This window comes from Mustelus asterias, chromosome X (genome assembly GCF_964213995.1).
Source record: "Mustelus asterias chromosome X, sMusAst1.hap1.1, whole genome shotgun sequence".
NCBI classification, from domain to species: domain Eukaryota; kingdom Metazoa; phylum Chordata; class Chondrichthyes; order Carcharhiniformes; family Triakidae; genus Mustelus; species Mustelus asterias.
In genome coordinates this window covers 16,829,930-16,857,735 of record NC_135834.1, presented here as the reverse complement: position 1 = coordinate 16,857,735, position 27,806 = coordinate 16,829,930, and the positions used below count along the sequence as shown (strand labels likewise).

Sequence of the window (27,806 nt, the reverse complement as noted above, 5' to 3'; positions counted from 1 at the left end):
TAGTATATCTCATGGACAACGTGAACTGAGAGGGAAGGAGGGGAGATGGGACGGAAACCGGAAAAAGATTTGGGTTCAGGACTCAGACAATGGGGAACTTCAGAGACAGTTTGTCCCGGTGGGCAAGTGGAAGGGAGGGATGCAGCAGACACAACTGATGGGATTGTCTCAATTTTGTAACAAAGAAGCTCCATGAGCTCCTCACACTTGTTGGAGGTGAAGATGGAGGAGACAGGGCAGAGGGAGAGACCTTCAAAAGGATCTCACGTGTTAGAAATAATAAAAAGACTCAATAGTGTGCGTTCAGCATCAAACTGATTTATTTGATTTTGAGGCAGAATATTAAAGCATACAACCAGTCTGGATCAGCAGAAACAGATCCCACTAAACATGGTTCAGTCCTGGATGTGATTAACAGCAACATCCTCGTGAACTTTCTGGTGAGTCACCAGGGTTGCTGAATCACTGAAACTCATCCCACACTTGGAGCATGTGAATGACCTCTCTCCAGTGTGAACTCGCTGGTGTGCAGTGAGTTGAGATGACCACCTGAACCCAGTCCCACAATCAGAGCACCTGTATGGTTTCTCGTCTGTGTGAACACGTTGATGAGATGTCAGATCCCAGGAGCTTTTATAGCGCTGCCCACAGTCCGGACATTTAAAAGATCTCTCCCCGGTGTGAACTCGCTGGTGTCTCAGGAGCTTGGATGAGTCAATGAATCCTTTCCCACATTCGGAGCAGATGAACGGTGTCTCCCCAGTGTGACTGCGCTGATGTGTTTTCAGCTCAGATGGGTATCTGAATCCCTTTCCACAGTCCCCACATTTCCACGGTGTCTCCCCACTGTGAGTGCGCTTGTGTCTTGACAGGCCAGATGCTTGGCTGAAGCCTCGTCGACACAGAGAACACATGTATGGTTTCTCCCCACTGTGAACGGTGCTTTTTCCTTCCATGTTCAAAATCCAATGGTATTCCGTTTCCGAGCAATTGGCAACTCTGAGATCCTGATGTGAAGTTTGGTTTCAGTTTCCTCACTGCAAATCTTCCCCTTCTATTACACTGAAATGGATTTAAAAACAGAAAAAATGGAGTGAGACACAAAATCAAAAAGGCAGGTTGTGAAATTCAGCTGAATCAATCTAACAATTTGTGGGACTGGCACGAGGCAAAAGTGACCAGGAAAGTGACAGACTGTTGTAAAAATATGACTGGTTCATGAACGTCCTTCAGGGAAGGAAACCTGCCACCCAGTCTGGAATTGCACAAGACTCTAACCTTTATAACAAGTGAGAGAGACAGAGAGAGAGAGAGACAGAGAGAGAGAATTGGAGAAGCAGCAGGAGAAGGAGAGCGATTTATAAACCATCTGACTGACCGGAACTGTGACAGCTTCTCCCAAACCCTCAACTTCTACCACCCACAAAGGCCAGGGTAACAGGTTTATGTGAAAACCACCACCTGCAAATTCATCAGCAAGTCACACGCTGCCCTGACTTGTCAGATATGTCGTGCTGGATAAAGAGAACTTCCTCCATTTTAATATTGGGAAGACTGAAGCCATTGCCTTCAGTCCCCGCTACAAATTACACTCGCTCACCACTGACTGCATCTCTCTCCCTGGCAACTGTCTGAGGCTGAACCAGCCTGTTTACAAACATGGTAAAGCATTTCAATCCAAGATGAGCTTCCAACCCCATACCCACACCAAGACCACCTATTTGCACCTGACTAACTTTCCCAACTTCACACCAGTCTCAGCTCATCTGCTGCTGAAACTCTCATCCAGTCCTTTGTTACCTCCAGACCTAAGTATCCTAACATACTCAGAGCACCCCCCCTCCCCCCATTCAACCTCACTGTAATCTTGAGATCTTCTAAATGTCATCTGCCCGTGTGTTTACTCACACCAATTCTTTTTCACCCATCACCGCTGTGCTCACTGACCTACAAAGGTTCTGGGATAGGAAGCTTCAACGTTTAAAAATTCTCAATCTATGATTTCCTCCCTGGCTGTGACCATCCCTATCTCTGTAATCTCCTCCAGCCACACACCCCTCCGATATCTCTACACTCGTTGAATTCCAGCCTATTAAACATTCCTGATTTTTATCAATCCATCAGTGGTGACTGTTTTTTCTCATTTCCTTGGACCACGAGCTCTGGAGTTTCCTCTTTAACCCTCTCCACCTCACTTTCCTCCTTTAAGATTCACCGTAAAACCTTCCTCTTTGACCAAGCATTTGGTCACCTGCCCTAATATCTCCTTATGCGGTTCAGTGTCAAATGTTACTTTCTCACATTTCTGTGAAATGACTTGGAAAGATTTATGACGTTAAAGGTACAGAATAAAATCAAATTATCATTGGCTTTAACATACAGCATTGTTATGCTTCATCAATAAGACATTGTAACTGTGAAGCAGTTTGATGGACAAGTTGTTGCAGTTCCCTTTCCCAGTGGTCAGCACTGCTGCCTCACAGCACCAGGAACCCAGGTTTGATTCTGGTCTTGGGCGACTATCTACGTGGAGTTTGCACATTCTTCCCGTGTCTGCGGGCATGGGGACCAAATTCGCACCTCAATATGCCAACATCTTCATGCACAGGTTCGAACAAGACTTCTTCACCACACGGGACCTTCAACCGATGCTATACACGAGATACATTGATGACATTTTCTTCCTTTGGACTCATGGTGAACAATCACTGAAACAACTCTATGATGACATCAACAAGTTTCATCCCACCATCAGACTCACCATGGACTACTCTCCGGAATCGGTTGCATTCTTGGACACACGCATCTCCATTAAGGACGGTCACCTCAGCACCTCACTGTACCGCAAGCCCACGGATAACCTCACGATGCTCCACTTCTCCAGCTTCCACCCTAAACACGTTAAAGAAGCCATCCCCTATGGACAAGCCCTCCGTATACACAGGATCTGCTCGGATGAGGAGGATCGCAAGACACCTCCAGACGCTGAAAGATGCCCTCATAAGAACAGGATATAGCGCTCGACTCATCGATCAACAGTTCCGACGCGCCACAGCAAAAAACCGCACCGACCTCCTCAGAAGACAAACACGGGACACGGTGGACAGAGTACCCTTCGTCGTCCAGTACTTCCCCGGAGCGGAGAAGCTACAGCATCTCCTCCGGAGCCTTCAATATGTCATTGATGAAGAGGAACATCTCGCCAAGGCCATACCCACACCCCCACTTCTTGCCTTCAAACAACCACACAACCTCAAACAGACCATTGTCCGCAGCAAACTACCCAGCCTTCAGGAGAACAGTGACCATGACACCACACAACCCTGCCACAGCAACCTCTACAAGACGTGCCAGATCATCGACACAGATGCCATCATCTCACGTGAGAACACCATCCACCAGGTATACGGTACATACTCTTGCAACTCGGCCAGCGTTGTCTACCTGATACGCTGCAGGAAAGGATGTCCCGAGGCATGGTACATTGGGGAAACCATGCAGACGCTGCGACAACGGATGAATGAACACCGCTCGACAATCACCGGGCAAGACTGTTCTTTTCCTGTTGGGGAGCACTTCAGAGGTCACGGGCATTCGGCCTCTGATATTCGGATAAGCATTCTACAAGGCAGCCTTCACGACACCCGACGGCGCAGAGTCGCTGAGCAGAAACTGATAGCCAAGTTCCGCACACATGAGGACGGCCTCAACCGGGATATTGGGTTCATGTCACACTATTTGTAACCACACAGCCTGCCTGGACCTGCAGAGTTTCACTGGCTTTCCTGTCTGGAGACAACACACATCTCTTTAACCTGTCTTGATGCTCTCTCCACTCACATTGTTTGTATCTTAAAGACTTGATTAGCTGTAAGTATTTGCATTCCAACCATTATTCATGTAAATTGAGTTTGTGTCTTTATATGCCCTGTTTGTGAACAGAATTCCCACTCACCTGAAGAAGGGGCTTGGGGCTCCGAAAGCTTGTGTGGCTTTTGCTACCAAATAAACCTGTTGGACTTTAACCTGGTGTTGTTAAACTTCTTACTGTGTTTACCCCAGTCCAACGCTGGCATCTCCACATCATGGGTTTTCTCTCACAGTCCAAGTTGTGTAGGTTGGGTGGATTGACCATGCTAAATTGCCCCTTAGTGTCCAAAGATGTGTAGGTTAGGTGGATTGGCCCTGCTAAATTGTCCCTTCGTGTCCAAAGATGTGTAGGTTAGGTGGATTGACCATGCTAAATTGTCCCTTCGTGTCCAAAGATTTGATGGTTAGGGAGATTAGCCATGTAAATATGTGTGGTTATAGGGATAGGGCGAGGGGGGTTCTTGGTTAGAAGCTCTTTCAGAGTGTCGGTGCAGACTCGATGGGTTGAATGGCCTCCTACTTCACTGTGGAGGTTCTATGGAGAAGATGGAAGAACATTGCCCCCAACAAAGATGGAGAATATGCAGGCGCCCTGCAGCACATTGCCCCTCACAAAGATGGCTGCCCTGCATCGCATTGTCTGCTGGAAATATGGAGGCGGTGAACTCAAGTCTGTAACTGGAAACAAACTGCGGCTCTGCTCCGCTACAAATAGGAACCGGGAACTTCACTTTCGGTTTACACAACATATTTACGAAGCCATTCTGCCTACACACTGGATCTATCTCTCCCTCCGTCTCGCCTTTATTTACACTCACCGATCCCCATTCGAAACAATAGCATCGCCATTGCTCACACTGCGCATGCTCCACTCCCAGCCCCGCCCCTCATTCACTCCGATTGGTTGGAGGATCGGTCCGCCAGACCCGCTCCCTCGCTTCCTATTGGTCCAGAGCTGCCGTCAATCACCCGGAGGGCGGGAAGAGCTGGAGCTTCTTTCTTGTTCACCCAAAGCTGGAATTTTTTGTCCCACATTCCCTCCTCCCTGTGCCAAACTCCAAGATGTGGAGATGCCGGCGTTGGACATTTTGAAATTTCCAGCTTGGGTTACTGTCTGTTGGGATTCTGCACGTTCTCCCCGTGTCTGCGTGGGTTGTCCCCAGGAGCTCCGGTTTCCTCCTACAGTCCGAAAGATGCGCGGGTTAGGTGGATTAGCCATGCCAAATTGCCCCTCAGTGTCAGAGGGACAAGCAGGGTAAATACGTGGGTTTACGGGCATAGGCCCTGGGTGATATTGTTGTTGGTCAAGTCACGATGGGCTGAATGGTCTTCCCCCAGCACTCTAGGGATTTTATGCTTCTAAATGTCGGTAAGTGCTGCTGTAATGGTATCGGGATACTGGAGTACTGTGCACAGTTTTAGTCCCCTTACTAGAGGAAAGACGTGAATGCATTAGAGAGGGTGCAGTGGAAAACTAGATTGATTCCACGGATGAAGGACATGTCTTAGGAAAAGAGATTGAGCAGTTTAGGCATATACTTGCCAGAGTTTAGTGGAATGTGGGATCTAAGTACATAAGATGCCAAAAGGGGATTGAGATTGTAGATGTAGGGAAACTGTTTCCCTTGTTGGATATTCACAGGGGTCTCCAAACTTTTCAGTACGAGGGCCACATCGTATATTTTACACATTTCCGGGGGCCAAAGAAAAAAAATTAGTTTTATAAATGAATGAATAAAATTTAAATGAATGAATAAGTTTTATTTGGATCATCTTTGTAATCAGCATGATATGATTCAGAACAAAAGAGAAATGTGACAATTACAAAGAAACAATGCCGTGCTTACACTGAAAAATGATATCGAACGAGTAAAAATGTCAAACATTAGCAAATGCTCTGACAAAATAATCAATTACTTAACTGCAGATGAGAAAAGCAGGCTATTCATTTTTAAATTAATTTTATTGACTGAAATTTTACAAATGTTTACTTGAAATGAGAATTTGCCCAATTTTGTGGCACACAATAAGAAAAATAAACACGCCCCAAGAAAGAACTTCAGTAAAACAAAGCAAAGAAATTCAAAATAAACTTGAACCATTAATAAAGGTCGAACAAAAATAAATTCAGTCTGCACCTTTCTACACAATTCTGGCAATTGGAGTTTTCAATCATAACCAACAAATCATGAAGTTTTGCACAAGATTAATGGGAATGATGGAACTGCTTTTTTAATTTCAAAATATTGCTGAACTGAGTTTTCAAGCTTGAGGAGCCAATTATTAGAATGGACTTCAAATGCTCATCAGATAAATTTGCTCGATATTTGGACCTGACATACTTCATTTTTGAAAATGTCTGTTCACACAGTTACATTGTACCAAAAGCTGATACAAATCCACAAGCAAATCGCTTCAAATTTGGAAACTGCTCAGGCTGCAAAGATTTATACAATTGGATCAGATTTCTTTCTTTATACTTGTCTTTCAGCATGTCATCTGATTGGAGATTAATAATTTCCATTTGAAACTGACTTGGGAGTGTTTCAACATTGCAGCCAAATGGATTTTGAAGCAGCTTTATTTCATCTGTGTTTCCATCAAGATCAGAAAATCGTTCCTGAAATTGTTTTTGCAAGTCCTTAATGATTTCTGTTGCAAATGAAGAAGGAAATTCTGATTCACTTTCTCCATGAAATTTTTCACAACATGGAAAATGAACCAAATTATGAACTTTCAGCTGTCCTTGAAATAGCATCAGTTTTGCCCTGAATGCCTTGACATGCGTGAATAGATCACAAATGAAATTTGTTTCACCTTGCAACTTCAGATTCAATTGATTCATATGGCCTGTCACGTCTGCAAAAAATGCCAATTTCCAAAGTGTTTGATAAAAGTGGTTTGGGTCGATTCTTCTCTGTGAGAAAGGAATCAATTTCCTCTCCGAGCTGAAAGAACTGTGATAGAACCTTTCCACAACTAAGCCATCGAACTGCTGAATAATAAGGCAAGTCACCGAACTCAGAATCAGTTTCTTTCAGAAAATCATGAAACTGGCGATGATTAAGCCCGTGAGATCGAATGAAATTCACTGTTGAAACAACAGGTTTCAGAACACAAGACATATCCACATATTTTCCGCACAATGCTTGTTGATGGATAATGCAATGCAGAAACATGGGCTTTGAGAATCCAACAATCTCACAAGCTTTTGTGATTTGTCCAACCAAACCTTTCTTCACCCCGGACATGTTCTTTCCTCCATCAATTGTCACACATTGCAGTTTATTCCACTCCAGTTTATATTCTAACACAGCTTTTTGCAATTCTTTGAAGATGTCTTCTCCAGTTACTGTGCTGTGCATGCTATGCACTGATGCTAATTCTTGTGTCACATTAAATTCACTGTCGGCGCCACGGATGAATACTCAGAGTTATGATGTGTCACACACATCAGTCGATTCATCAAGTGCGAGAGAATACAACTGAAAATTTCTTGCTTCGTCTGCAATTTGATGAAATACATTGCTTCCTATATCCTCAATTCTACGAGCAACAGTATTTGGCGCAAGACTGATGATTTTGAACAGATTTGCTTTTTCTGGGCATAACTCTTCCACTGCTTCCATTATACACTCTTTGATGAGATCTCCATCGGTGAATGGCTTTCCTCTTTTAGCCAGCACATCAGCTAGTTTGTAACTGGCTCTGGTTAAAGCTTCATTTTCAGTTATCTTCTGCGTAAAAAAAGCTTGTTGGGAAAGCAACCTGCGTTGCATTGATTCAAATTCTTCTGAACGCTGTGTTCCTGTGAATTGGGAATAACTTGGTTCATGTTTGGTCTCATAGTGCCAAGACATTCAAGACATTGTACTCCTTCAAAACTGCAACAGTTTCGTTGCATATGATACACAAGGCTTTATCACCTGCTTGTACAAAGAAGTACTTTACACCCCATTCTTCATTAAACAGGCGGCACTCACTGTCCACTTTTCTTTTTTCCTTCCATAACTGAATTGGTCTGAATTGCCGCCATCATTGTCATTGTTCTCGCTCATTTCGGACAGATGGAGCTTACGGATTGGATTAAGCAGCTGTCACTCAGTCAATGCAGAGCGGCAATTGGATAACAGATGTCTCAATTGCTGATTCGTTTAATGAACTGTCAGTCACAGGACGGCAGCTCTGATTGGACAATAGGCCGGTAAAGAGGGCGGGGATTCCCATGGGTCCATGTCCGGCCTGTGGCTTCCATCCCCACGTCCGGATCCTGAGTCAGCGGCGGGGCTCCGGACGCGGGAGTGTTTTCGGCAGCGGGAATCCCGTCCCACCCCACTGGCTGCGGGCCAGATGTAGCCCGCTGTGGGCCGTAGTTTGGAGACCCCTGGGCTCTAGGGGGTGGCAGATTAAAAACAAAAATGAGGAGGAATTACTTCACTCAAAGGCTTGTGAATCTGGAATTCTATACCCCAGAGTGCAGTGAATGCTGGAACACAAATTTAAGGAGGAAGTAGATTGTTTATTTCGTAGGGAGATGAAGGGTTTGGTACAGTGGGCAGGAAAGTGGAGTTAAGACCGATATGTGATCAGTCATGATCATATTGAATGGCGGCGCAGGCTCGAGGGGCTGAACTGTCTGCTCCTACTCCTGCTCCCAGTTCTTAAGTTCCAACAGAAATGTTTGTCTCTTCTCAGTTTCTATCCTGGATGGACAATAATATCTTCTGTAAATTTTTTTTGCAGGTTATTTGATGTAGCTTCTCAGACCGGAAACTCAATCCAAACATCAAAGTTGGACAGGATCACTTGATTCCTTAGGACTTGGATATTATCAGCCTCTGAGTGTAAGTATTGAGTTCCAGGTCATTACACTCACTGTCAAAATATTCTTCCTCACATCTCCCTGTATCTCTTGTACCAAATGTTAAATCTGTGTCTGGTAATCCTTTTACAGTAAGAAGTCTCACAACACCAGGTTAAAGTCCAACAGGTTTATTTGGTAGCAAATACCATAAGCTTTCGGAGCAATGCTCCTTCGTCAGATGGAGTGGATATCTGTTCTCAAACAGGGCACAGACACAGAAATCAAATTACAGAATACTGATTAGAATGCAAATCTCTACAGCCAGCCAGGTCTTAAATGTACAGACAATGTGGGTGGAGGGAGCATTCAACACAGGTTAAAGAGATGTGTATTGTCTCCAGACAGTACTGCTTGTGAAATTGTGCAAGTCCAGGAGGCAAGCTGTGGGGGTTACTGATAATGTGACATAAATCCAACATCCCGGTTTAGACCGTCCTCATGTGTGCGGAACTTGGCAATCAGTTTCTGCTCAGCGACTCTGCGCTGTCGTGTGCCGTGAAGGCCGCCTTGGAGAACGCTTACCTGAAGATCCAAGGCTGAATGCCCGTGACTGCTGAAGTGCTCCCCCACAGGAAGAGAACAGTCTTGCCTGGTGATTGACGAGCGGTGTTCATTCATTCGTTGTCGTAGCGTCTGCATGGTTTCCCCAATGTACCATGCCTCGGGACATCCTTTCTTGCAGCGTATCAGGTAGACAACGTTGGCCGAGTTGCAAGAGTATGTACCGTATACCTGGTAGATGGTGTTCTCACGTGAGATGATGGCAATCCTTTTACAATCAGCTGTTCGGAAAGATTTTTCGTCATGTATCTTATCTAAACCCTATCATTAATTTGTACACCTCTGACAAATCTCCCTTCAATCTACTTTGCCTAAAGTGGAGGGTGGGATCTGATGGTGATATACAGAATTATGAGGGGCATAGATAGGATAGATCCTACACATATTTATCCCCATGGCAGAGGTGCCTAAGACCAGAGGGCATAGGTTTAAGGTGATGAGTAAGTGGTTTAGAGGGGACGTCAGGACAAAAAATCTCATCCAGAGGGTGGTGGAAACATGGAACACGCTTCCTGAGAAGGTGGTGGAGGCAGGTGCTCTTGCAACTTTTAAGAAGCATCTGAAAGACGTGCTGGTTAGGTGCATTGACCCGAACAGGCGCCGGACTGTGGCGACTCGGAGAATTTCACAGTAACTTCAATGCAATGTTAATGTAAGCCTTACTTGTGACGAATAAATAAACTTTTTTAAAAAAACATCTGTACAAGCGCTTAAATCGCCACGGCATAGGAGGCTATAGTCCAAGGGCTGGTCAATAGGATTTATATTGATTAATATTTGACAGTCAACATAAACTTAGAATCACAATATAAATCACAGAATCCCAACAGTACAGAAGGAGGCCATTTGGCCCATCAAGGCTGCACCAACAACTATCCCACCCTTTCCCCATGACCCCACGTATTTACCCTGCTAATCCCTATAACAATTTAGGCAATTTAGCATGGCCAATCAACATAACTCACACATTTTTGGACTGTGGGAGGAAACCGGAGCATCTGGAGGAAACTCATGCAGACACGGGGAGAATGTGCAAACTTCACTCAGTGACCCGAGGCCGGAATTTAACCTGGGTACCCAGCGCTATGAGGCAGCAATGCTAACCACTGTGCCGTTGACTTGATGGGCCAAAGGGCCTCTTTCTGTGTTGTGTGACCCGATGAACACACCAAGGATCCTTCAGCAACACATTCCAAACCTGTGTCTCTACAACCAGAAACGACCAGGGCAGCAAATGCACAAGAACACCATTAGCTTCAAGTTCCATTTCAAATCACACAATATCTTGACTTGGAACTATATTGCTCTGTGTGATTGGAGGGGCAATTGAGGATGAGGGTGCTCGCATACAAGAATGACATATCTTGATTTTGGGAGATTCTGGCATAATTCTGGTTGAGATATGACTTTATTAAATCCCTCTCCTTCACCCTCTGCTTCACCCACCTCTACCTCTCCCTCTTATTTTCTCTCTCACCCTCTCCTCCCTTATGGGCCAAAGTCTTGTGCAATTCCAGATCACATGTCAGGCTCGCTTCCCTGAAGGAAACGAGTGAACCAGTTGGGTTTTTAACAACAATCCAGCAGCTTTCATGATCACATTTTCCTGGTGCCGGCCTCACAAATTACCAGATACATTCGGTTCAATTTCACAACCTGCCTTTGTGTTTTTGTGGGTTGCCACTCACTCCTTTTTTCTGTTTTAAATCAATCTCACAGGATGTTAGAGAAGGAGTGAATTACAGTCGGGAAACTGAAACCAACCAGGACATCAGGATCTGACTGAGTCTTTGGATTTATCAGGGCCTGAAGCTCATCAGCCTTTGAACATGGAAGGGAACAGGGAATGAATCATGGAAATGTGGGGATTCTGTAAAGGGATTCAGATGTCTATTTGGGGTGGAAAGTCAGAGCCGCAATCACACTACGGGGAGGCCGTTCGCCTGCTCTGAGTGTGGGAAGGGATTCACTTGATCAGCCTACCTGCTGAATCACCAGCGAGCTCACACTGATGAGAGACCTTTCCAATGCCCAGACAGTGAGAAGTGCTTGAAAACCTCCAGGGAACTGACGATCCATCAACATGTTCACACTGATGAGAAACTGTTCAGCTGTCTTGACTGTGGAACGGGGTTCAAGATATTATCTTAACGTTAAAGTTAATTTATCAGTCACAAGGAGGCTTACATTCGCATGGCAACAAAGTTACTGTGAAAGTCCCCTCGTCGTCACACTCCAACGCCTGTTCAGGTACACTGAGGGAGAATTTAGCGTTGCCAATTCACCTAACCTGCACATCTTTGGACTGTGGGAGGAAACCGGAGAACCCGGAGGAAACCCATGCAGACACAGGGAGTCACCCAAGCGGGGGGAGAAACAAAAAATGTCATAGAAATTGGGGGATAGTACACTTTTGGATGCTGTTGGCGGGGGGGACTTAGCAGGGGTAAGCCATGGTGTACAGGTCACTGGCTCAGAGTCTGTCCTTGTGGCTCAGAAGGGAAGGGGTGAGAGGAGTAGAGGATTAGTCATTGGGGACTCCATAGTTAAAGGGACGGATAGGAGATTCTGCGGGAACGAGAGAGCCTCGCGGTTGGTGTGTTGCCTCCCAGGAGCCAGAGTCCGCGATGTCTCGGATCGTGTTTTCGATATCCTTAAGGGAGAGAGGGACCAGCCCCAAGTTGTGGTTCACATAGGCACTCAAGACATAGGTAGGAAAAGGGATGGGGATGTAAGGCAGAAATTCAGGGAGTTAGGGTGGAAGCTTAGGGCTAGAACAAACAAAGTTGTTATCTCAGGTTTGTTACCCGTGCCACGGGATAGTGAGGAGAGGAATAGGGAGAGAGAGCAGTTGAACACGTGGTTACAGGGATGGTGCAGGAGGGAGGGATTCAGATACCTGGACAATTGGGGCTCTTTCTGGGGTAGGTGGGACCTCTACAAACAGGATGGTCTGCACTTGAACCAGAGGGGTACCAATATCTTGGGGGGGAAATTTGCTAATGCTCTTCGGGAGGGTTTAAACTAATTCAGCAGGGGGGTGGGTACCTGAATTGTAGCTCCGGTGTACAGGAGGTTGAGAGTAGTGAGGTCATGGATGAGGTTTCAGAGTCGCAGGAGTGTACCGGCAGGCAGGAAGGCGGTTTGAAATGTGTATACTTCAACGCAAGGAGCATCCGGAATAAGGTGGGTGAGCTTGCAGCATGGGTTGGTACCTGGGATTTCGATGTTGTGGCCATCTCGGAGACATGGATAGAGCAGGGACAGGAATGGTTGTTGCAGGTTCCGGGGTTTAGATGTTTCAGTAAGCGCAGGGAAGGTGGTAAAAGAGGGGGAGGTGTGGCATTGTTAGTCAAGGACAGTATTACGGTGGCAGAAAGGACATTTGATGAGGACTCGTCGACTGAGGTAGTTTGGGCTGAGGTTAGAAACAGGAAAGGAGAGGTCACCCTGTTGGGAGTTTTTTATAGACCTCCGAAAAGTTCCAGAGATGTAGAGGAAAAGATTGCAAAGATGATTCTGGATAGGAGCGAAAGTAACAGGGTAGTTGTACTGGGGGACTTTAACTTTACAAATATTGACTGGAAAAGCTATAGTTCGAGTACTTTAGAGGGGTCGGTTTTTGTCCAGTGTGTGCAGGAAGGTTTCCTGACACAGTATGTAGATAGACCAACAAGAGGCGAGGCCACATTGGATTTGGTACTGGGTAATGAACCAGGCCAGGTGTTAGATTTGGAGATAGGTGAGCACTTTGGTGACAGTGACCACAATTCGATTACGTTTACTTTAGCAATGGAAAAGGATAGGTATATACCAAAGGGCAAGAGTTATAGCTGGGGGAAAGGAAATTATGATGCGATTAGGTGAGATTTAGCTGGCATAGGTTGGGGAAGGAAACTGCAGGGGATGGGCACAATTGTAATGTGGAACTTGTTCAAGGAACAGCTACTACGCGACCTTGATAAATATGTACGTGTCAGGCAGGGAGGAAGCAGACGTGTGAGGGAACCGTGGTTTACTAAGGAGGTTGAATCTCTTGTGAAGAGGAAGAAGGAGACTTATGTTAAGATGAGACATGAAGGCTCAGTTAGGACGCTTGAGAGTTACAAGTTAGCCAGGAAGGACCTAAAGAAAGAGTTAAGAAGAGCCAGGAGGGGACATGAGAAGTCTTTGGCAGGTAGGATCAAGGAAAACCCTAAAGCTTTCTATAGGTATGTCAGGAGTAAAAGAATGACTAGGGTAAGATTAGGGCCAGTCAAGGACAGGAGTGGGAAGTTGTGCGTGGAGTCTGAAGAGATAGGAGAGGCACTAAATGAATATTTTTCGTCGGTATTCACACTGGAGAGGGACAGCGTTGTTGAGGGGAGTACTGAGATGCAGGCTGTTGGACTGGATGGGATTGATGTTCATAAGGAGGAGGTGTTAGCAATTCTGGAAAGGATAAAAATAGATAAGTCCCCTGGGCCGGATGGGATTTATCCGAGGATTCTGTGGGAGGCTAGAGAGGAGATTGCAGAGCCTTTGGCTTTGATCTTTGTGTCGTCATTGTCTACAGGAACAGTGCCAGAAGACTGGAGGATAGCAAATGTCCCCTTGTTCAAGAAGGGGAGTAGGGACAACCCTGGTAATTATAGACCGGTGAGCCTTCTGTTGTGGGCAAAGTATTGGAAAGGATTATAAGAGATAGGATTTATAATCACCTAGAAAGGAATAATTTGATTAGCGATAGTCAGCACGGTTTTGTGAAGGGTAGGTCGTGCCTCACAAACCTTATTGAGTTCTTTGAGAAGGTGACCAAAGAGGTGGATGAGGGTAAAGCGGTTGATGTGGTGTATATGGATTTCAGCAAAGTGTTTGATAAGGTTCCCCATGGTAAGCTTTTACAGAAAATGCGGACACATGGGATTGAGGGTGATTTAGTGGTTTGGATCAGGAATTGGCTAGCTGTAAGAAAACAAAAGGTGGTGGTTGATGGGAAATATTCATCCTGGAGTTCAGTTACTAGTGGTGTACCGCAAGGATCTGTTTTGGGGCCACTGCTGTTTGTCATTTTTATTAATGACTTGGATGAGGGCGTGGAAGGATGGATTAGTAAATTTGCGGATGACACTAAAGTCGGTGGAGTTGTAGACAGTGCGGAGGGAAGTGGCAGGTTACAGAGGGACATAGATAAGCTGCAGAGCTGGGCTGAGAGGTGGCAAATGAAGTTTAATGCGGAAAAGTGTGAGGTGATTCACTTTGGAAGGAGTAACAGGAATACAGAGTACTGGACTAATGGTAAGATACTTGGTAGTGTGGATGAACAGAGGGATCTGGGTGTCCATGTGCATAGATCCCTGAAAGTTGGCACCCAGGTTGATAGGGTTGTTAAGAAGGCGTATGGTGTGTTAGCTTTTATTGGTAGAGGGATTGAGTTTTGGAGCCAGGAGGTCATGCTGCAACTGTACCAAACTCTGGTGCAGCCACACTTGGAGTATTGCGTACAGTTCTGGTCGCCGTATTATTGGAAAGATGTGGAAGTGTTGGAAAGGGTACAGAGGAGATTTACCAGGATGTTGCCTGGTATGGTGGGAAAATCGTATGAGGAAAGGCTGAGGGGCTTGAGGTTGTTTTCGTTCGAGAGAAGTAGGTTAAGAGGTGACTTAATAGAGGCATACAAGATGATCAGAGGATTAGATAGGGTGGATAGTGAGAGCCTTTTTCCTCGGATGGTGATAGCTAGCACGAGGGGAGATAGCTTTAAATTGAGGGGTGAGAGATATGGGACAGATGTTAGAGGTAGGTTCTTTACTCAGAGAGTAGTAAGGGCGTGGAATGCCCTGCCTGCAGCAGTGGTGGACTCGTCAACGTTGAGAGTGTTCAAGTGGTTATTGGATAAACATATGGATGATATTGGAATAGTGTAGATTAGAGGGACTTTAGATTGGTTCCACTGGTCGGCGCAACATCGAGGGCCGAAGGGCCTGTACTGCGCTGTAATGTTCTATGTTCTATGTTCTAACATGCAAATTCCACAGACAGTGACCCAAGCTGGGAATTGAACCCGGGTCCCTGTCTGCCTAGTTATTCCTTTGGAGTCAGTGCTTCAATAGTTGTACATTGCTCCATCAGGCTTGCTGCACATCTGCAGCCTTTCATCTGGTCAAGGCACAAACGCAATGGGCCACTTTTCCCCTGGACTTTCACACCAATCAGTTTCTACAATGAGGCAGACTTTCAGCGAATGAGGAACATCCAGACCCAGCCCCGCCCCTCATTCGCTGTGATTGGCTGGAGGACCAGCCACTCCAGCTCAGTCCTCTATTCCGCCCCATGTCTTCCTATTGGTGTAGAGCTGCCGTCAATCAGTGTGAGCAGAATGCGCAGTCCATGCAGACAGGCGGTGAGAGCGCGAGCGAGTGTATTTGAAATGTGGATCCGAAAATAAAGCCGTGAACAGAGATCGGGCCGGGGGTGGGTTTGGAAAATCATAGTCTCACGGCGCCACCCCGAAACCTTCAACAAAGAGCCATTGGTTGCGCGTTTGCCAAAGCGAGACTTTTAACCAGGAGCAGGCCTGGCTTAACGGCCGCCATCTTTATAGGGGGCAATGAGCGGATGTGGCAGCCAGCATTGTTGGGGCAATGGACAACAGAGAGCATGTGCGGTAGCCATCTTTGTTGTGGGCAATGAGCTCAATTGTGACGTTGAGATTGTGAGCAGGCTGTCTTCAGGTCAAGAGTGTTCCCACAGAGAGGGATGGAGCTGGTGTCTCGCGAATAGAGATTGGAGCAGGCAGTGGAAAGGGTGTCTTCAGTCTGCTCACTGTTTAACTGGAGTTAATTAGGCACCAGGAAGAGAAACAGGAACCTGAATGGACCATGAGACTGATCCCAGGTTTAGTTTAGTTAAAGAGGGATCACGTGTATTGTTATCCCTAGTTGTACAAATTTGTTAAAAAGATATAGAAATAATTGCCCAAAGCTTTGTTTGGATTTCAGCACAGGGAGGAGGGAGCGTGCCTGGCAAGGGGACTGGCAGCTTTGGGGAACAAGAGAGGAACAATGTTCCATAGCAACTAGAATTGTCTGTTCTGAATTTCTATCCTGTACTGACTAAAGATATTTGTAATCTCCTTTCACAGAGAATTAGAAAAGAAGAATTTGCAAACGGGAAACTCAAATCAAACATTACATCGCGACCTGACAGAATCATTCATTTCATCAGGACTTGAATACCATTGGCCTTTGAATGTGGAAGCAGAAATTCCTGTCTATTCTGTGCGAGGGAGAAAATTTCAAACATCAGTGTGACTGTAAAAGCACCGAGACACACACACACCCGAGTGTGAGTGTTCCAGACAACTGACTGTGGAGAGAGCTTCAACTAGTTAAAGCTCCTGAAAAAAAAATCATACCATTCACACCGGCGAGAAACTGAACATGTGCTTTCTCTGTGGACGGGCCTTCAACTAATCATCCAACCAACCTGGAGAAACACAAGGACTCGGGCACCATGGAGAAACAGTGGAAATGTGAGGACTGTGGGAAAGGATTCAATTCCTCATCCCAGCTGGAAATCCAGCAACACATTCACACCAGGAAGAAGCCATTTATCTGCTCTGAGTGCGGGAAGGGATTCACTCAGTCAACCCACCTGCAGGCGCATCAGCGAATTCACACGAGAGAGCGACCATTCACCTGTTCCGAGTGTGGGAAGGAATTCTCTCAGTTATCTACGCTGCTGAGACACCAGCGAGTTCACACTGGCGAGAGGCCGTTCGCCTGCTCTGAGTGTGGGATGAGATTCACTGGATCCTCTGACAGGTTGAGGCATCAGCGGGTTCACACTGAGGAGAGGCCTTTCATCTGTACTTCCTGTGGCAAGAGATTTAGATCATCATTCAACCTCACGGTACACCAGCGAGTTCACACTGGTGAGAAACCCTTTAGCTGCTCTGACTGTGAAAAGAAATTTGCTCAGTCGTCGACCCTGCTAAATCACCAGCGGGTTCACTCAGGAGAGAGACCATTCACCTGCATTGCATGTGGGAAAAGATTCACTGGCTCTTCTGACCTGGTGAGGCACCAACGAATTCACACAGAGGAGAGGCCATTTAACTGTACTTCCTGTGGAAAGAGATTCAGGTCTTCATTCAACCTCAGTGTACACCAGCGAGTTCACACTGGAGAGAAACCATTCACCTGCATGGATTGTGGGAAGGGATTCACTCAATTATCGAACTTACTGAGACACCAGCAAGTTCACAAGTGACTGCAGGGATGGGTTTTGCTACTAGTCACATCCAGGACTGAACCAAGTTCATTCTGAGAGTTGGGGTTTGTTTCGGCTGATGTTAATAATCTCTAACTGGGCTGCAGTTGAATATTCTGGATCTTTGGCTGATTGTGTTCTCGGGGCTGCAGTGTCCCTGTAAGAACTGCTGTCTGTGATCATTCCCCATAATTCAGGAACTCTCATCAGAAATTAGTTTGCAACAAGATTCTCAACTTTAACTTCAATCCTAAATTGATCTTTGGTACAAATTCTACAATTCAGTGTCTAAGAGGTTCCACTGATTAATATCTCCAATTAGAAAATGCTGATTAATCCTTGCTGACAATTCTTACTGATTGCACATAACACACCTCCATTATCCACCAGAAAGAAGGGGAATGGGATTGGCGGAGAATCAAGAATTCCCAAATGTTACCCCTCCCGCCTGGCACAGAAATCCCCTCAGAATGGGAATGGAGAGACGTTCAATCCAAATAATGGACTGTAAGAAATCACTGTCTTACAAAATCTTCAGAATATTACATAAATATCTCTCTCACTGTCTAATGAAGAAAGCTTCCACAGCAGCTTGCTGCCTGACAAACACAGGACTGGCCTGTTATCTCTGCCCAGGACATGTCTCTCGCACAGGCCCTGAAATAAGACATTTCTTTCCCTGACACGATTGGATCTCATGACCCACATGTAACCCAACTGTCCGTGTAAAGGTTAAAACAGGCTCTCGAGAGTAAAGAGATTTTGAAGTGATCCATACTGGCTTCAGCCCAACACTCACACTCTGGTTCACACCAGTTAACCGTTCAGAGGAGATTGCTGCCACCAGCTACAGAGACCAGCACTTGCTCTTCATTGTCCTTCCGTTTGTCCTCCGGGACCATTAAACCGTTCTCACCTGTCACGGGTCGTGTTTTTTTCCTGTCTGTTTAGCTTTCACATCATATTTACATTGTTGCTTCTCAATAAACTAATTTAAAACCACTTCTGAGCTCAACACCTTTTCGTGTAATCTGTAACTCCAGGACCTAAATTTACCAGCTATAATGAAGAGGGCAGTTCTGGCCACCATATTATAGAAAACATAAGAGACACTGGATACAGAATAGATTTATAATGATGATAGTGGAAATTTACAGCTAAACACATCACAAAAGGATTGACAGACTCGGTCTCTTTACTACTGAGAAAATAAGGCTGAGGCTAATTGAGCTGTTTAAAATGGTGAAAGGTTTTGATGGAGTGGACACAGAGCATGGACATGAAGGATCATCCAAACTCAAAATGGTGGCTCTATTCTCTCTGCGTAGATGCTGTCAGACCAGCATTTTCTGTTTTTGTTTCAGATTCCAGCATCTGCAGTATTTTGCTTTTATTTAACAGAGAGAATGTTTCCTCTTAGAATATAGAATCATAGAAACCCTACAGTGCAGAAGGAGGCCATTCGGCCCATCGAGTCCGCACCGACCACAATCCCACCCAGGCCCTACCCCCACACATTTACCCGCTAATCCCTCTAACCTACACATCCCAGGACTCTAAGGGGCAATTTTTAACCTGGCCAATCAACCTAACCCGCACATCTTTGGACTGTGGGAGGAAACCGGAGCACCCAGAGGAAACCCACGCAGACACGAGGAGAATGTGCAAACTCCACACAGACAGTGACCCGAGCCGGGAATCGAACCTGGGACCCTGGAGCTGTGAAGCAGCAGTGCTAACCACTGTGCTACCGTGCCGCCCATTATCTTGTGGGGAAGAGCAGAACCAGAGACCAGCAATATATGATAGTCATCGAGAAATTCAGTGGTGAATTCAGAATAAACTCATTCACCCAAAGCGTGGTGAGAAAGTGGAACTCGCTACCACTGGCTGTGGTTATAGTGAATAGTATAGCTTTTGTTAAATTGAAAAATACAAAGTGTTTGGATGTGTATTTTTTAAGGACAGCACCCTGTGTGTTAATATCCAAAGCTTCGAGCATGTGTGAGGAGCCACAATGCAAATCTGACAGATAAACTTAAATTGATTGTCAGTGTAATTCTCAGCACAATCAGAATTGTTCAGTAAGTGCCGTCTAATCCTGGAATCACTTCCAATATTATTGAAGGGGAAGCTTGAGAAGCACAAGAGGGAGAAGGGAATAGATGGTTACGATGGTAGATTTAGATGAGGAAAGATGGGGGGAGGCTCTATTGGAGCAGAAACACCTGCAGGGACTGGGTGGGCTGAATGGCCTGTTTCTGTGTCATGCATCCTCAGTAATGAGGGAATTGGGTCTGGTCTTAACTTTTAGACTATACCACCTATTCCTAGACTGCCTGACCCTTGGAAATAATTTCTATTTAACCTCTGTTTCCCTTAATGTCCCATATTCTGCTGTTACTGACACTTAATCATGCCCATTCTGACAGTTGGGTTTTTTTTTACAACTGATGTTAATAATCCCTGCAACTGGGCTGGAGTTGAATATCTGATTGTCCTGTATTTCCTCTTGTTATTGATGTGGATCATTCAGAAACAATGGACTGTAATGACGTGATCCTGTCCCTGTATGATGATGTTATTAAGACTATCCAATCACAGCAGAGCCTGAGTGGAGAAAACAGTTTAATTCGGGATGGCAGCGAGTCAATTACTGAGAGATCAGCAAATGGAAAACAGGCCATTCAGCCCATCCAGTCCTTGCTGGTATTTCTGCTCCACAGTGTCAGAAATTAGTTTGTTTGGCCAGTCAATAGGACTGGAATTTCACTTTGTGTGTGTGTGTGGAGCTGTTTGCAAACGTGTGTGAGAGGAAGTCTGTGTGTGTGACTCAGTTTGTGCGTGTGTGTGTGGTAGTGAAAGTTTGCTGGGTGTCTGTGCTTCTCAGTTGTTGCACCCAATGGGGCTCCTGAGAATCCCATTGAAATGAATGGTTGAATTTGATGATGCTGCGTCCAGGGTGAAATCACAGGCTGACCATGTGCTGTGTGAAATCTGACATCTACACAACCAGTCCTCAGCTCTCCTGGAAGAACACGGAGTGTTTGCTGTTTCCGAGATTCCTCCTCTCCCCTCATTATTATCACAGTTCACAATTTCCTGGTGTACATCCATCTTCCAAAGCAATCATGGTTTCCACTTTAAATACTTGCATTGGTCTGAGTAACAGATCGCAGTGGGTTGCTGCTATCACGGGATTCAGTTCAGAAATACTCTCACTCTGATTGTCAGGATTCCTGGAGGAGTAAGATTTTCATCTTACCCTCCAACATCAATCTATATCCCCAACTGAGTTCCAGATTTTAATGTGTGTCCAATATAGAAAACAGATATCACTTAATCTCTTTAAACCTGATTCAACACAACCCCCTCCACACAAAGAAGACATTGTCTCTGAGGTCAGTTGTTCATTTCTAGTCTGTGTTTTTCTGAATGCTGACCGAATGAACCTTCACCCTAAACTGTACTGGTCCTCCGGCCAGTTCATTTATTAAAACCAGGGACTCTCTTTTTTCTAATGGGACAAGCCTGTCTGCCCAGTTATTCCCTTGAAGTCAGAGCTGGAATAGTTTGTGTATTTTTTTCATCATGTTTGCACCCAGCTGGACAGCAGTGGAGAGGCATTGAAGGAAGATTTGGTCAATGGTGTCAGAGACTGGAGACAGTGACTGGGGACTCACTTTCCAAAGAGAACTGAGGGACTGCTGTGTACTCTGTTTCGCAGAGACATGGCTCACTTCTGCTTCACAGGACTGTGTCCGACAACCAGAGGGCTTCTCAATCCATCGAATGGACTGTACAGGGGCCTCAGGCAAGGCTAGGGGAGGTGGGGTCTGCTTCCTAATCAACACCTCGTGGTGCCTAGACATAGCAGCACTGGCAAGTTTGTACTCCCCAGACCTAGAATACCTGATGCTAAAATGCGGCCCCTTCTACCTTCCCCGGGAGTTCACCTCCATTATCCTGATGGCAGTTTACATCCCACCCGATGCGGACGTGAAGATTGCGCTGGATGAAATATACACCACTACAAATAGCCTTGAGGTGAACCATCCCGAGCCCTTGTTCATCGTGGCTGGGGACTCCAATCAGGCCAAGCTCAAGAGCGTACAACCAAGTTACCACCAACACGTCTCCTGTTCCGCCAGAGGCCCAAACACCTTAGACCACTGCGACACAAATATCAAACATGCCTACCGCTCTATCGCCCACCCACACTTTGGCAAATCAGACCACAAGGCTGTGCTCCTGCTCCCAGTTTACAAGCAAAAACTGAAGTGGGAGAATCCATCAAAGAAAGTCATGCAATGTTGATCTGAGGAATCGGATGATCTCCTACGGAACTGCTTAGAGTCAGTGGACTGGTCAGTATTTGAAAACTCTGCGACCACCCTGAACGAGTATGCCACAACAGTAACTGACTTCATTAGTACGTGTGTAGAAGACTGTGTCTCAAAGAAGCAAATCCACGTGTTTCCCAAATGGAAACTATGGATGAACAGGGATATCCACTGCTTGCTGAAGTCTAGGTCCAAGGCGTTCAAGTCAGGCAACCCTGATCTAAACAAGAAATGATGTGGAGATGCCGGCGTTGGACTGGGGTAAACACAGTAAGGAGTCTAACAACACCAGGTTAAAGTCCAACAGGTTTATTTGGCAGCAAACGACACTAGCTTTTGGAGCGCTGCTCCTTCGTCAGGTGAGTGGGAATTCTGTTCACAAACAGGGCACATAAAGACACGAACTCAATTTACAGAATAATGAATAATGATTGGAATGCGAGTCTTTACAGCTAATCAAGTCTTAAAGGTACAGACAATGTGAGAGGAGAGAGCATTAGCACAGGTTAAAGAGATGTGTATTGTCTCTTGACAGGACAGCCAGTGAGACTTTGCAAGTCCAGGCAAGTTGTGGGAGTTACAGATAGTGTGACATGAACCCAAGATCCCGGTTGAGTTCCAACGCGCCACAACATCCCAAGGTCCGACGCGCCACAGCGAAAAACCGCACCGACCTCCTCAGAAGACAAACACGGGACACGGTGGACAGAGTACCCTTCGTCATCCAGTACTTCCCCGGAGCGGAGAAGCTATGGCATCTCCTCCGGAGCCTTCAACATGTCATTGATGAAGACAAACATCTCGCCAAGGCCATCCCCACACCCCCACTTCTTGCCTTCAAACAACCGCACACCCTCAAACAGACCATTGTCCGCAGCAAACTACCCAGCCTTCAGGAGAACAGTGACCACGACACCACACAACCCTGCCACAGCAACCGCTGCAAGACGTGCCGGATCATCGACACGGATGCCATCATCTCGTGAGAACACCATCCACCAGGTACATGGTACATACTCTTGCAAGTCGGCCAACATTGTCTACCTGATACGCTGCAGGAAAGGATGTCCCGAGGCATGGTACATTGGGGAAACCATGCAGACGCTACGACAATGGATGAATGAACACCGCTCGACAATCACCAGGCAAGACTGTTCTCTTCCTGTTGGGGAGCACTTCAGCGTTCACGGGCATTCGGCCTCTGATATTCGGGTAAGCATTCTCCAAGGCGGCCTTCACAACACACGACAGTGCAGAGTCGCTGAGCAGAGACTGATAGCCAGGTTCCGCACACATGAGGACGCCCTCAACCAGGATCTTGGGTTCATGTCACACTATCTGTAACTCCCACAACTTGCCTGGACTTGCAAAGTCTCACTGGCTGTCCTGTCTGGAGACAATATACATCTCTTTAACCTGTGCTAATGCTCTCTCCACTCACATTGTCTGTACCTTTAAGACTTGATTAGCTGTAAAGACTCGCATTCCAATTATTATTCATTATTCTGTAAATCGAGTTTGTGTCTTTATATGCCCTGTTTGTGAACAGAACTCCCACTCACCTGACGAAGGAGCAGCGCTCCGAAAGCTAGTGGCATTTACGAACAAATAAACCTGTTGGACTTTAACCTGGTGTTGTTAGACTCCTTACGAAACAAGAAAGCCAGATATGATTTAAGGAGATCCATCAAATATGCCAAAAGACAGTACCGGACCAAGCAAGGGTCCCAGGCCCTTGACGACTATACAAGACATAATAGGCTACAAGATGAAGGCATGTAAAATCACTGGCTCCAACGCACCCCTCCCTGATGAACTCAAAGCATTCTACACCTGTTTTGAGCAAGAGGTCAGCGAGAGCATGCCCTCCACCCCGGAAGCCCTGGATGAACCTTTATCTGAGGTCACCATTGAAGATGTCAGAGCAGCCTTCTCGAAGGTCAATCTACGGAAAGCGACTGGCCCGGATGGGGTACCCAGACGAGCACTCAGATCCTGCATGGATCAACTGGCAGGGGTAATCGCAGACATCTTCAACCTCTCTTTACAACAATCTGAGGTCCCCATCTGCTTCAAGAAGATGACGATCATCCCGGTACCTAAGAAAAGCCAAGCAGAGTGCCTTAATGACTGTCGTCTGGTGGCCCTGACATCCATCATTATGAAGTACTTTGAAAGGCTAGTCATAACACAAATCAATTCCAGCCTCCCGGACTGCCTGGATCCAATACAGTTTGCCTACCACCGCAACAGGTCCACAGCAGACACCATCTCCCTGGCCCTGCACTCAACCCTGGAACACCTAGATAACAAAGGCACCTATGTCAGACTCCTATTTATTGACGACAGGTCAGCCTTCAACACCGTTATTCCTCCAAAACTCATTTCCAAACTCGGTGGCCGGGCCTCGGCTCCTCCCTCTGTGACTAGATCCTGAACTTCCTAACTCAACAGACCACATTCAGTAAGGATAGGCAACAATACCTCCTCCACGATCGCCCTCAACATCAGTGCCCCACAAGGCTGTGTTCTCAGCCCCCTACCATACTCCTTATACACCTATGACTGTGTGGCCAAATTCCCCTCCAACTCGGTTTTCAAGTTTGCTGACGACACCACCGTAGTGGGTTGGATCTCAAACAATGACAAGACAGGGTACAGGAATGAGATAGAGAATCTGGTGAACTGGTGCAGCAACAATAATCTCTCCCTCAATGTCAACAAAACAAAGGAGATTGTCATCGATTTCAGAAAGCATAGAGGAGAACATGCCCCTGTCTACATCAACGGGGATGAACAAAAGTACAAAGAACAAAGAACAATACAGCACAGGAACAGGCCCTTCGGCCCTCTAAGCCCACGCCGCTCCCTGGTCTAAACTAGACCATTCTTTTGTATCCCTCCATTCCCACTCCGTTCATGTGGCTATCTAGATAAGTCTTAAACGTTCCCAGTGTGTCCGCCTCCACCACCTTGCACGGCAGTGCATTCCAGGCCCCCACCACCCTCTGTGTAAAATACGTCCTTCTGATATCCGTGTTAAACCTCCCCCCCTTCACCTTGAACCTATGACCCTCGTGAACATCACCACCGACCTGGGAAAAAGCTTCCCACCGTTCACCGTATCTATGCCTTTCATAAGTAGAAAGGGTGGAGAGCTTCAGGTTTTTAGGTGTCCAGATCAGCAACAACTTGTCCTGGTCCCTCCAAGCTGACACCATAGTTAAGAAAGCCCACCAACGCCTCTACTTTCTCAGAAGACGAAGGAAATTTGGCATCTCAGCTAGACTCTCACCAACCTTTACAGACGCACCATAGAAAGCATTATTTCTGGTGGTATCACAGCTTGGAATGACTCCTCCTCTGCCCAAGACCGAAAGAAACTACAAAAGGTTGTGAACATTGCCGCCCATCCATTGACTCTGTCTACACTTCTTGCTGCCTTGGCAAAGCAGTCAGCATAATGAGGGACCCCATGCACCCCGGACATTCTTCCATCGGGAAAAAGATACAAAAGTCTGAAGTCACGTCCCAACCGACTCAAGAACGGCTTCTTCCCTGCTGTCATCAGGCGTTTGAAAGGACCTACCTTGCATTAAGCTGATCTTTCTCTACACCCGAGCTATGACTGTAACACTACATCCTGCAGTCTCGTTTCCTTCTCTATGAACAGTGTGCTTTGTCTGTATAGCGTGCAAGAAACAATACTTTTCACTGTATGCTAATACATGTTGGCCGGTTAGCTCAGGTGGTTAAAGCGTGGTGCTAATAACGCCATGGTCGCGGGTTCAATCCCCGTACTGGCCACTTTCGTTTCCCGGGTCGGTGTTTTCCGCTGTCTTTGGGCGGCACGGTAGCACAGTGGTTAGCACTGCTGCTTCACAGCTCCAGGGTCCCGGGTTCGATTCCCGGCTCGGGTCACTGTCTGTGTGGAGTTTGCACATTCTCCTTGTGTCTGCGTGGGTTTCCTCCGGGTGCTCCGGTTTCCTCCCACAGTACAAAGATGTGCGGGTTAGGTTGATTGGCCAGGTTAAAAATTGCCCCTTAGAGTCCTAAGATGCGTAAGTGAGAGGGATTAGTGGGTAAAATATGTGGGGGTAGGGCCTGGCTGGGATTGTGGTCGGTGCAGACTCGATGGGCTGAATGGCTTCCTTCTGCACTGTAGGGTTTCTATGATTTCTTCTGTGATGTGACAATAATACATCAAATCAAACAGTGAGGTGTCAATGTGAGAGTTCAGTGTTGGCTCAGAGAGTGCAGACAGAGTGAGATGGACAATGAGGGAGAGTTTACCTGAGTCACATTCACTTTGCATTGAGTTTATTTAAAAAAGTATATTTATTTAATAGTCACAAGTAAGGCTTACATTAACACTGCAATAAAGTTACTGGGAAATACTCCTAGGCGCCACAGTCCGGCACCTGCTCGGGTCAATACACCCGACCAGCCGTCTTTCGGAATGTTGGAGGAAACCGGAGCACCCAGAGGAAACCCATGCAGACACGAGGAGAACGTGCAAACTTTGTGACTTTGAGAACAGCTGCTTCAAGAGTGTGATAGGTACAGTAATCTTATTGAAGGATACAAATATGCACTTCCAGGAATGACAGACATGGATTTGGGAGATGAGCAGGACATGGGAGCGGAAAAGGCAGTTGGAGATGGATCAGGAGTTTCATAGGATAGTGGGGTCAAGAATTGTTTCTAACGGGGAGTGGATAGTGATAGAACATAGAACAAAGAACATTACAGCGCAGTACAGGCCCTTCGGCCCTCGATGTTGCGCCGACCAGTGAAACCAATCTAAAGCCCATCTAATCTACACTATTCCAATATCATCTATATGTTTATCCAATAACCATTTGAATGCTCTTAATGTTGACGAGTCCACTACTGCTGCAGGCAGGGCATTCCACGCCCTTACTACTCTCCGAGTAAAGAACCTACCTCTAACATCTGTCCGATATCTATCACCCCTCAATTTAAAGCTATGTCCCCTCGTGTTAGCCATCACCATCCGAGGAAAAAGGCTCTCACTATCCACCCTATCTAATCCTCTGATCATCTTGTAAGCCTCTATTAAGTCACCTCTTAACCTTCTTCTCTCTAACGAAAACAACCTCAAGCCCCTCAGCCTTTCCTCATACGATTTTCCCACCATACCGGCAACATCCTGGTAAATCTCCTCTGCACCCTTTCCAACACTTCCACATCCATGGGCTTCTAAGGAGTCTGGGAAGGGTTTTTTTAAGCGCGTGAAGTATAAAAGGTAGGCTGCAGTATACAGCGGGCAGCGTCGGGAGCGGGCAGGGGAGTGAGTGGGAAGCAGAGTGTGAGCTATAAGGGCTTTGGCTCACAGGGCTTAGGCAGAAAGGGCGAGCAGGGGTGAGTTTAATTCAATTTTGCTGTTTCTACCTCGTACTGGCAAGGTATCTAGAGGGGATGGGTGTGCAGGCAGTGCTATGTTCCTCTTGCACTATGTTTGAGGTGAGGGACGACGACAGTGTCCCTGCTGATTACACCTGTGGGAAGTGCACCCATCTGCAGCTCCTCCAAAACCGTGTTAGGGAACTGGAGCTGGAGTTGGATGAACTTAGGATCATTAGGGACGCAGAGGTGGCCATAGACAGAAGCTTTAGGAATACAGTTACTCCGAGGAATGAAAACAGATGGGTGACGGTGAGAGGGGCTGGGAGGAAGCAGTCCGTGCAGGGATCCCCGTTGGTCGTTCCCCTTAGCAACAAGTATTCCGCTTTGGATACGGTTGAGGGGGATGACATACCAGTGGTGAGCCGCAGTGAGAGGATCTCCAGCACTGTGTCCGTCTCTGTGGCTCGGGAGGGTAAGGGGCAGAGCGGGAGGGCAATAGTTATTGGGGACTCGTTAGTTAGAGGGATAGATAGGAGATTCTGTGG

At 46.4% G+C, this 27,806-nt stretch overlaps 2 protein-coding genes and 1 non-coding gene across 8 annotated transcripts in view; 2 read left to right on the top strand and 1 right to left on the bottom strand.

The window, feature by feature from the left end:
• Positions 1–27,806, bottom strand: part of LOC144481857 (uncharacterized) — a 49,601-nt gene that overhangs the window by 12,548 nt on the left and 9,247 nt on the right. The window contains 4 exon segments of the mRNA XM_078201007.1: positions 502–1,016; positions 11,060–11,116; positions 11,279–11,415; positions 15,394–15,493. Of these exon segments, the coding sequence (XP_078057133.1) occupies positions 502–1,016; positions 11,060–11,116; positions 11,279–11,415; positions 15,394–15,493 (809 nt within the window).
• Positions 8,132–18,543, top strand: LOC144481956 (uncharacterized). 6 transcript variants are annotated; one of them, XM_078201149.1, is made up of 3 exons: positions 8,132–8,380; positions 8,614–8,714; positions 16,419–18,543. In XM_078201149.1, the coding sequence occupies exon 3, from the start codon at positions 16,790–16,792 to the stop codon at positions 17,546–17,548; it is 759 nt and encodes a 252-aa protein (XP_078057275.1). In that variant the 5' UTR covers positions 8,132–8,380; positions 8,614–8,714; positions 16,419–16,789; the 3' UTR covers positions 17,549–18,543. The 6 variants fall into 6 exon arrangements, with proteins under 6 accessions (XP_078057275.1, XP_078057273.1, XP_078057274.1 ...); XM_078201147.1 differs by having other exon boundaries at positions 8,144–8,314; XM_078201148.1 differs by lacking the exon at positions 8,132–8,380 and having other exon boundaries at positions 8,500–8,714.
• Positions 25,625–25,698, top strand: trnai-aau (transfer RNA isoleucine (anticodon AAU)). The gene has a single exon. It is a non-coding gene; the product is annotated as a tRNA-Ile (tRNA).

What these genes read in the sequence shown, in the direction of transcription:
- LOC144481956 (XM_078201149.1), top strand. Translation starts at nt 16,790, where the DNA reads ATGGAGAAACAGTGGAAATGTGAGGACTGTGGGAAAGGATTCAATTCC.